At 60.6% G+C, this 10359-nt stretch overlaps 1 protein-coding gene across 4 annotated transcripts; it reads left to right on the forward strand.

The window, feature by feature from the left end:
- The first annotated feature begins 2356 nt into the window (after nt 1–2356).
- On the forward strand, nt 2357–10075 carry OPRD1 (opioid receptor delta 1). 4 transcript variants are annotated; one of them, XM_072885052.1, is made up of 3 exons: nt 2357–2586; nt 8481–8830; nt 9543–10075. In XM_072885052.1, exons 1-3 carry the CDS (start codon nt 2357–2359, stop codon nt 10073–10075), a joined length of 1113 nt encoding a protein of 370 aa, XP_072741153.1. The 4 variants fall into 4 exon arrangements, with proteins under 4 accessions (XP_072741153.1, XP_072741152.1, XP_072741154.1 ...); XM_072885051.1 differs by having other exon boundaries at nt 8481–8829; nt 9539–10075; XM_072885053.1 differs by having other exon boundaries at nt 2489–2586; nt 8481–8851.
- Nucleotides 10076–10359: the final 284 nt, after the last annotated feature.

A 10359-nucleotide genomic window follows, 5' to 3' on the forward strand; every position in this document is an offset into this window, starting at 1 on the left:
CTGGGACCTGCCAGGACGATGAGCTCCTTGCAGATAACCCCTTGGAAAAGGGTCGGTGTGGGGTCTCCGGCCATGCTGGGAGCCAAGCGAAGGGATGAGCCCTCTTCCAAATTGCTCCTCAGCCACGCTAAAAGTTATTTCACACTCCCCGACCCGGCGTTTCCCTCCCACTGGGACAGATCAGCAGCCGGACTGCGTCAGAGCCGTGCACAGCAGAGACTCATCACCTTGCTCTGGGCCTGGGAGGCTGTTTTCACCCCGGGAAGGAGTTTAAACCCCGTGTCCCAGCGGACACGCACGTGTGGGACGTAGCCCTCTGCCCCACCTGGGCTTTCGGTGCCTCCTTGCAAAACCATCACAGGGATGGAAACACCCTCCAAGCAGGGAGGCTGATGCATTGCGTGAAGATGCAAAGTGCAGGACCCAAGGCAGGTAACACATTAAAGCCGTCCCTGTGCTCCCAATTCCGGCCCGTGTCCATCCCACCAGCCCTTTGGGATGAAGCCGGGACCGCTGCCACCGAAAACCTCGCTCCGTGACGGCAGAAAGCCACCGCACGGCATTGCTGCCTCCTCGGTCAGCGGCCCAGGAGCTGTTTACCATCTGAACCAATGGATGAATGGAAAGCTATTAATTCCCTCCTAGGCGTTTTTATGAGGCTCTTGATGAAATATCTGGATGCTTCGACACTGCAGGAGTTTTATGCTGGCAGAGCGCTACGCAGACTGAAAACCCCATTCTCCAGGGTTGAACCAGCTGCTGGCCTTTCCTCCCTGTCCTGTGTCCCCTGCCCTGTCCCTCCTGAGCCAAAGGCACCCAAAGTTGCAGCAACCCATCCTCCCCAGCCAAGCCAGCTCTGTTCCAGGGCACAGGGCAATGACTGAATCCATCCGCAAAGCGAAAAGGCAACCCAAAAACGGGTCCGCACAGCCCCCGCATCTGCTGGGTCTCCAGGAAAAATAAGGCTCCTGCCTCTCTGCTTTGCAGACCCTGAAAAGGGGAGACCTGCTGGGGGGGATCCTGCCCCGAGGAGGGCGAGGGTGGCCCTCAGCATCCCACAAGCCCAGCTCTGCTGAGCAGCCGGTGCTGAGGGGTCCGTGCCGGCACCCCCACCCTGCAGCATCCCCCTAAATCCCCCACCCTGCAGCAGCACCCCTCCTAACCCCCCCAGCACCCCTCCTAACCCTCCCAGCATTGCTGCCCAAGTCCCTCTTCAGCATCCCCCCCAAACCCCGCAGCCCACAGTAACTCCCCAGATCGCCCCCAAATCTCCTCCCCAGCATCCCTCCAAAGTCCCCCACCCACAGCATCCCTCCCAGTCCCTCCCCCAAGCCCCCACCCCACAGCAGCCCTCCCGAATCCCCCTGCAACATCGCCCCAAACCTCCTCAGCGTCCCCCAATCCAGCACCCCCAACCCCCAGCATATAGGGAGAGAGAAGGAGGGGAGAAAAGGCACAGGGCGGGGGGGATGGGAGAGACCCCAGCTTCGCTTTGGGGACAAGGGGCTGTTTGTCCCCCCGCTTCTTCCAGACAAAGAAAACCCGAAACAGCCATAGCGCCGAGATACATCGCACCCCCCCCCAAGCCCGGGGCCCCCCGGGATGCTCGGGGCCGCCCCCGCAGCCCTCGCCGGGTGCGGGGGCGGGAGGCAGGCAGGGATGGGGGGCAGGCAGGGACCATTGGGAGGGGGCAGCCAGGGACTGGGGCGGGGAAGGCAGGCAGGGATGGGGAGAGGCAGGGATGGGGAGAGGCAGGGATGGGGGAGAGGCAGGGGTGGGGGAGAGGGATGCAGGTAGGGACCTGGGGGGTGGGAAGGGAGCCAGGGTTTGAGGGGGTGTCAGGCAGGGAGGGGAGGGGAGAGAGAGGCGGGGGGACGCAGGTAGGGACCTGGGGGAGAAAGGCAGGCAGGAACGGAGGGATGGGGGAGGCAGGCGGGGATGGGGGGAGCAGAGACCGGGGAGGGAGACAGGGAGCTGTCGGGGGTGAGACAGGCAGGCACCGACCGAGGGGAGGAAGGCAGGCAGGGCCGGGGGGGATAGATAGGGAGCGGGGGGGGGGCGATAGCAGGCAGGGAGCGGGGGGAGCAGGCAGGGCCGGGGGCTGCAGGCAGGGAGCTGGGAGGGGAAGGCAGGGAGCGGCTGGCGGGGGTGGGAGGCAGGCAGGGGTGGGGGCAGCGGGCGGCAGGGCCGCCCCCACCCCACGTGGCTCGGGGGACACGCCGGGTTTATAAGGCGTCCCCGGCCGCCGGGCGGGTGCGGGAGGCGGCGGCGGCGGCGCTGGCCGGGAGCGGGACTCGAACCCGCGGCGCTCGGATGCGCGCGGCGGCCGCGGCGGGGCCAGCGCCGTCCGCGGGCCATGGAGCTGCCCACGGGGCTGCCCACGGGGCTGCCCACGGCTGCCGGCACCGTCTGGGGCAACGGCACCGCCTGGGCCCCCCTGCCCGGCCACGGGGCCAATGACACGGGGCTGCAGCGGGCCAAGAACGCCACCTCCATCCTCATCGCCATCGTCATCACCGCGCTCTACTCCGTGGTGTGCGTGGTGGGGCTGCTGGGCAACGTCCTGGTCATGTATGGCATCGTCAGGTGAGAGCGGGGGGCCCCGGCGGCACCCCACGCCAGCCTCGGGGCCGGGGAGGGCGTGAGAAGGGGGAGCGAGGGTGTGTCTGGGGGTGAGCGTGCGCTGGGGTGAGCGTGCACTGGGGCGAGCGTGCATCACGTACGAGATGGCAGCCAGAGCCAGTGTGCACCGTGGATGAGTGTGCACCATGTGCAAGATGTGAGACGGCAGCAGAAGCGAGTGTGCCCCAGGACTGGGTGTGCACCACGTGTGAGACAGTGGCAGGAGCGAGTGTGCACCGGGACCGAGTGCGTACCGTGCGTGAGACAGCAGCAGAAGTAAGTGTGCACGAGGTGTGAGCGTGCACCGGGTGTGAGACAGCAGCAGGAGCGAGCGTGGGTGTGCACCGGGCGCTTGTGAGCAGGGGTTAGCACAGGTAGCACCGAGCTGGGTGTAGCCGGTGGGTGTGACGTGCGTGTGAACAGTGAGCGTGTGAGCACAAACGTGCGTGGAGGATGTCCAGATGCTGGTGCGAGAGGAAAAAGCAAAGCCTGCGTGTGCACGGAGCAGCACGGGGGGTGCACGGGAGCCGGCCTTTGGGGGGGAAACTGGGGGAGACACCTCGACTCCAGCAGCCGTGTGTTCCTCGCCCCTGCATGGGGAGCTGGGGGAAGAGGAGCTGCAGGGTTGGTCACGCTGCGGTTTGTGAGAGGCGAGAGGCTGGCGGGGTATTTATTTCCAACACGCAAATGCCACCGCTAAGAGCTGCCCTGTTCGCAGGGAGGCTCCCGGCTCCCCTGAGCACCCACCCCACAGCCGGGGGAGAGGGGCTGGTGGGCTCCCACTGGTACCTACCCCACTCCATCACCGGGACCCGAGATGCTCAGAGCGCGAATTACCCACCCCAGCCCGTTCCCGGTTCCCCCGCGAGCTCGTGTTCGTGCCGTCGGCACCTCCCGCAGCCGGCTGACTCCTGCTTTTCTCTAACAAAGAGCAGGAGCTCGCATCGCCCAGCCCCAGCTCGCACCACGGCCGAGCTGTCCCCGGCCCCACCCAGCACGAGTACCAGCTCCAGCAGCGGAGAGACCCACTCGTGTCCCGGGGGACCCTGAACCCCGCTTTGGCCCCGTCCAGCATTGCAGCGGGAAAGCAGGCACCGGGGCAGGTCCTCGGCTGGCAGAGGCACCTCTGCCGAGGCTTTCCCTGGGCAGGGAGGGGGTCTGTTGGGTCTCTGCACCCCAGGACAAGCAACAGGACCCCAATGCCCCCCTTTTGGCAGACGGGGCACAGTGAGACGCTGCTGTACCCAGCCCAGCACTTCTGCCCGGGTGCAAAATTCCCTGCCTGTACAAACCGCCTCTTTGTCTGAGACGCTGGTTGATTCTCTCTGGGTAAGACGCATTAACGTGGCCAAGGCTGCTGTTAACATGGGACGATAAAGCCAAGTCTTGCAGACCACAGGACCACCACTGGCAGCAGGGGCTGGCGGAGCCCTCCATGGCCCCAGACCCCACTGGCAGCGGAGGACGGGGCTGGACGGCAGCAGAGGCAGGAGCTGTGCTCACCGTTGCACCGCTGCTGGCGACGGCACGGAGACTTGACCACCTCCAGCCTGGCGGGAGGGAGCAGAGGTCTCGCTGGGTGCCGGGGCTTCACAGCACCCACTCCCACGCCGGAGCGTGCTTGTCCTGAGGGGCTCAGGATTTGTGGGGTTAATCCCAACTCCCATCACCCCAGGGCTTGCTCTAACCCCAGCCGGGACCAAAACCCTGGGGCCAAACCAGACCTTGTAGCTTGATTTAGGCAAACCCCAAGAATCCCCATTTTTAACCTTTTCCCAGCACTTTCAGTCCATAGCGGTCATTACAGGAGGTCAGCACAGCCCGGCACTGCCTGCGTACAAAATAAATGCGGTGACTCACTGGGGGGAAGGAAACCAGCCTGAAACATGCCCATGAGCCGCGCCGGACTGCCCATCACCCTTGCGCCTGGCTCCCCAATCTTTGGGTAGCTCTGCTGTGTATTTTTAATCACCTGAGAGGGTGGGTGGATGGGTAGCGGGACAGGGGTGTCACTCGCTGACCCTACCCAACACCGGATGGGATTTTTCATTGACTCGAGGCAGCTTTAAGAAATCAGCCCTAGACTGAAAAAGCAAATTAAGGTAATTGTTGCAGAGACATACGCCACGTACGGTGTCTCGGTGAAGGATGAGTGTTATTAGACCCCCTCCAGCTGGTTCTGCTCTTAGAGAAGAGGGAAGGCATTTTAAAGAGAAGGCTTTAATGCGCAAACAATATCCTCTCTATTTAACTTGCTAAGTAACCCAATGTTACCCATGCTTTAGAAAGCCTGACTCTACACCGTCCACAGATCCCATCACCGTGGTTTCTAGCCCCCATTTTCTGACCTACCAGCTGATGCTGGAATTAAACGCATCTCCCAAGGAATGAATAATCGCCGTCCTCCCAGCCCCTGGGCCAGGAGGGGCTGTGGACACGCACAGAGCCCAGCACGTGCCTTCGCCCCTTACGTGGCCGAGCTCGCCTGGAGTTTCACAGGGGTTCATTGGCAGAGTTGCTCCACGTCGGCAGGGTTTAGGCTGGGACTAGTTAGGCTCCACCGGGGGAAACCTGTGTCCATGCAGGATAGGGCTGTGAAATGGGATCAGCTTGGGTTCAGACCTCGCTGACGGGGAGATGCTGGGCATTTGCTTTGTGGCCCTGGGGACATCTCCCTGTGCCACCTCCCGCTGCCCTTGGGCCCGCACAGAGTGCCCGGGCAGCCTGCAAGCATGGCTGGAGCGCATCCTGCAGGGCTCGGGGACCTCAGGGTCCCTGGGGACGCAGCGCTGAGGATGCCGCAGAGCCCGTGCACGCCAGGGAGCAGGTACATGCAGAACCCTGCTCCACGGCCCCAGCTGAGCTCCCCGAACGGGCACCCGGCACCCCAGAGAGCCGAGCACAGCTGAAACCCCAAGCACTCCTTGTCCAGAGCAGCCAAAACCCCGAGGGAGCTCAGCCTCCCCAGCACCCTCCGACAGCAGTGCGGCCGACAGCCTTGACGGCGACCGGCACTGCAATTACTGCTGCATTGTCAGGCGCTTTTAAAAATACCCCTGGAAGCAATTTGCAGCTGCGAGCTCAGGCTTGCGAGTGCCCACGTCCCCGCAGAGCCCATCAACCCCCCGCCAGCTCCCGCACAGGCTGCGAGGGCATCCCTTTGCTGGGTGCAGGATTTGCTAAGCCAGGCTCTTTAAGGCGGTGGCTTTTTAGCCGCTCTGGGAGTTTTGCAAGTGGTTTCTTTCACTTATTTATTTTCCAAGAGGTTTGGAGAGCTAAGGGAGCTCTCCAGACGCTGGCATTGCTGCTGGAATGCAGAGCTGCCCGGTGCTCGCTCCATCCCCTCCAGCCTCATCTCTCCGTCAACACCTTCCAGATTGTTTCGTTCAAGTGCGTAACTTCCCAATCAAGGCACTCGCTTAATTGCGATGGGTTTGGCAGCCCGGGGAGCTCCATCAGCAGAAGCAGCTGGTTTGCTCTGCTGCAGGGGATAAACCTCTTTCCTGGAGCAGCGGCTTCGTTTGCAGCTCTGGGGGGGTCACCGTGACGGACCCCCCACCCTGTGCGGTGGGGTTGACCCTCAGCCTGATCCCAGAGGGGGCTGAATCCTGTCCCAAACCCCTAGCTCCGGGGGATAAATTGTCATCCCTATCATCCCAGTCGTCCCCATCATCCCAGTCGTCCCCATCATCCCAGTCGTCCCCATCGCTGCTTTGCCTTCACCAGCACAGCCCCATCCTGCCCGGGGAGGGGGCTACAGCCCCGGCTCCCCCAGCCCCACCACCCCGGCACATCTGGCAGGGGCTTGGGGAAGTGCTTACCCAGCACGGGCGAGGGTGCCTGGCAGAGCACGGCGTGAATAACTGATTTTTTTTCACTTTACTCGAAAAGCAGAGATCAAAGAAGTGTGAATCTACCTAAAATGACTATTTTTTAATCTAGGTGAGCCAAAACCTGACAATAACACCAATTCTCAGGTTTTTGTTTAACCTGGAATGAAGCTTTTCTAAGAGATGCATTCGCAAAATACCTTGGAAAATAACACTAAAGAGAACTGAAAAGGGCTTTTCAAGGAAAAGACATTTTTTATGCTGTATTTAAAATAAAAAAAAAAGTTCAACTCAGATATTTCCACCCTTGGGCAAGGGGCTGCCATTTGCAGCCAAGGCGAATGAGAAGGGAACGCTGCTGGGGCCAGGAGCCGGTCTGAGCTGCTATTTTCTCCCAGAGAGAAATGGTTTTTGCAGCCTTCATCTCCTGGCTCTACCGGCAGCGTAAGCCGGTGGGTCCCTGCCCCTGCCGGCATGCTCCCCTGACCCTGCTGAGATGGAGAAAAGGATAAAGTGAAGGGAATTGATTTTACCGTTGAGCCCAGGAACCTCTTTCCTACACCAGCCCGCTCTCCTGGTCTTCAGCCGGGGTGGCAAAGCAACAACGATCTGAGATGGGAGCTACTCATCCCCTCACCCCAATTTATTCCATGTACCCCATCACACGATGGGGTTATTCTATGAGCCGTGCCGATGTCTTTTCATCTGGCAACCAAGGGGTTGTCTCCCCCCATGCACCGGGGCCGAATTCAGCCCCCCTCTGTCTAGGACCGAACCCCACCCCTGGGATGCTACAGGCAGGTTTAGGAATGCACAGAGATGCTTGTGTTCAAACTGACACTTTTGATAATTAATTAGGGCGCATCTAAATGAGCTCGAGGCTGCGGAGGATGCTCTGAGCAATGGGGACTTGCTGGAAGGCAGCGCATGGGGAGGCTTTGAGCCGCCGGCATAGCCCTGACCTCGGCCTAGCAAACAACCCGGGGGCGGCTGCAGAGCCCCCACCCCGACCCAACCCCAACGTGTTGCCCTTTGGGGACCCCCCGACAGCAGGGATGAGCATCCATTTCAAACCAACTGCGCCATTCGAAGCATCACCTTGAGCAACACCTGCAGGGCTGGATGCTCCGAGGACACGCACCCATCCCCACCAGCCACGGCGCTTACCGGCCCTGGCACCCACCAAAACGATGCCTCATCCCTTCAGGAAGGGTTTTGGCACTCAGGACCGGGTGTTTCTCTTACCGTGACGTGACAAGGACCAGAGCTGGCGTGCCAGCCACGGGCAGCTGCAGCCCTTGCTGAATGCCCCGGGGAAAGCGGCACCGTGCCCCCGAGCCATGTGCCGTGGCCAAGGCAGCCAAGCTTCCCCAAAGGCTCTGAAGCTCCAGCCTGGCTAATTGGGCTGCTTCCAGATGGCCTGTTTCCGGGGGTAATCGATCCAATTTCTGCAAGTAAACTCGACAGGGAAGCAAGCTAGATAATCACGATTTACTGGGTGGAAAATCAGATAAAGGAGGTTTCAAGAGGTAAAGGACATTGTGCAACTGATTCAGGGAAATGGAGTAAATCGATTTAATTGGAGAAGTCACTTCTCTGAAAATTTCTTCAGATTTCCTTTGAAGAAAGGCAGCCATGTGAATGAGTGTCACCTCCCTGGTCAGGTAAGGAGTAACCGCTTTGGCAGGGTCTAAGCCATGTTCTGCAGGTGCTGGATAAGGTCCCACGTCTCAGTGCAACCCCACGCTCAGGCACCGGGACTTCAACACACGCTAAAACCATGCACAAACACAAGTGCTTTCTCAACATGCTCCATGGTCCATCTGGAAAGGTGCTAGCACATCGGCGCGGCAGGAGGGCACGTCACAAGCACGTACCTTTGCCCACCAAGGGTGACGGCACCTTGTGAGCAGCCCGGGAAAGCCGGGCTGTGCCCCCTCCTCATGACGTTGAGCGTGCACACACACACTTGGGCACGGTAAGCCAGCCCTGACCACCGGTAACAGCTCCCTTCTCTGCCACCCCCAGGTACACCAAGATGAAGACAGCCACCAACATCTACATCTTCAACCTGGCCCTGGCAGACGCGCTGGCCACCAGCACGCTGCCCTTCCAGAGTGCCAAGTACCTGATGGAGACCTGGCCCTTCGGGGAGCTGCTCTGCAAAGTCGTGCTCTCCATTGACTACTACAACATGTTCACCAGTATCTTCACCCTCACCATGATGAGCGTGGACCGCTACGTCGCCGTGTGCCACCCGGTTAAGGCCCTGGACTTCCGCACTCCGGCCAAGGCCAAGTTCATCAATGTCTGCATCTGGGTGCTCTCCTCCCTCATTGGGGTGCCCATCATGGCCATGGCGGTCACCAAGTCAAAAGGCAAGTGGCTCCTGGGGAAAGGTCCCCTCCTGTCCCGTCTGTCCATCCTGGGGGTGACCTGGCAAACCCAAGCCACCTGGTCCTGTAGCAGGTTTGAGCTCAATGATGGGAACCCCTCCATGGGACCATAAGCAATGTCCTGCCATGGAAAAATCATCACGGTGGTTTTTTCCATCTTGGCTGCAGAGGTTGGAAACTGTCCCAGAAATTGTCCTCCCCCTTCCCTATCTCCAGTCCAACCTGTGCCTCTCCCCAGCTCCTGGGGTGCAAATCAGGTGCCTAAAAACACTCCCAGTGGTACTGCAAAGTCCCCAGCTGGCCCACACTAGGATCCGCAGCTCCTGTGGGAGGACGCCAGCCCTGCTAGGGAAGCTCTGGGCATCTTGAGGAAATGGACAGGTTTCAGTGGAAGGTGACACAGGGTTGTGTCCATCACGGGGGTTGGGAGGAGACAGCGTGGGGATGGCCCAGGGGGCTCTGCAGGGAACAAGTCCCTGGGTCACTGCATCCCCTACATCCCGTCAGCACCCTGTGGGCAGGAGGCTGGTGGCACAAAGCTCCTGGGGAATCTCTGCAAAGAGCTGGCAGGTGGGCATGCATCTCCTTGCGTTTTTAACAAGCAGAGACATGCCCAGCCATGGCCGAGCAGGAAGCAGACAGTACACATAGCACACTCCACTGGCTCCATCTTTGATCGTCCTCTCTCCCGCAGACGGGATGGTGCTCTGCACGCTCCAGTTTCCCGATCCTCCCATCTACTGGGACACCGTGACCAAGATCTGCGTCTTCATCTTCGCCTTCATGGTCCCCATCTTGGTCATCACCATCTGCTACGGGCTGATGATCCTTCGCCTGAAGAGCGTCCGCCTCCTCTCGGGCTCCAAGGAGAAAGACCGCAACCTGCGGCGCATCACGCGCATGGTGCTGGTGGTGGTGGCAGCCTTCATCATCTGCTGGACGCCCATCCACATCTTCGTCATCGTCTGGACGCTGGTGGACATAGATAAGAAGAACCCCTACGTGGTGGCCAGCCTGCATTTCTGCATCGCCCTGGGTTATACCAACAGCAGCCTCAACCCCGTCCTTTACGCTTTCCTGGATGAAAACTTCAAGAGGTGTTTCCGGGAGTTTTGCCTGCCTTTCCGAGCCCGCGTGGACCAAAACAGCTTCTCCCGCGCCAGAAACACCACGCGGGAGCACGTCTCCACCTGCACCCCTTCCGAAGCCCGCAACAAGCCGGCATGACTAGACGTGGGCAGCCTCCAGCGGGGCTGCCGGGGCCACGGAGGGGACGACCTGCGCTCAGAAGTGACCCAGGTCACCACCACGGAGCTTTAGCAGAGTGGTGGCCTGGGTGCTGCTCGATAACGCCACTGGGTTTTGTTCAGACTGACAGCAAGTGACTGCAAAAACTTTTTTCATCCTGGAGAACCCAGGATGGGGGAATCGGGACTCACCAAGCAACGTAGGGAGAGGACCAAAACAAGAGGCAACCTGGGCAGAGCTGCTCTACTGCTGCTCCCACCGCG

The sequence above is a fragment of the Ciconia boyciana genome, chromosome 21 (assembly GCF_034638445.1).
Source record: "Ciconia boyciana chromosome 21, ASM3463844v1, whole genome shotgun sequence".
Lineage (NCBI taxonomy): Eukaryota > Metazoa > Chordata > Aves > Ciconiiformes > Ciconiidae > Ciconia > Ciconia boyciana.

Coding starts and splice junctions, on each gene's coding strand:
- OPRD1 (XM_072885051.1), top strand. CDS start 2,357: ATGGAGCTGCCCACGGGGCTGCCCACGGGGCTGCCCACGGCTGCCGGC. Junction 2,587..8,480: donor GTCATGTATGGCATCGTCAG/GTGAGAGCGGGG, acceptor TGCCACCCCCAG/GTACACCAAGATGAAGACAG. Junction 8,830..9,538: donor TGGCGGTCACCAAGTCAAAA/GGCAAGTGGCTC, acceptor GTCCTCTCTCCC/GCAGACGGGATGGTGCTCTG.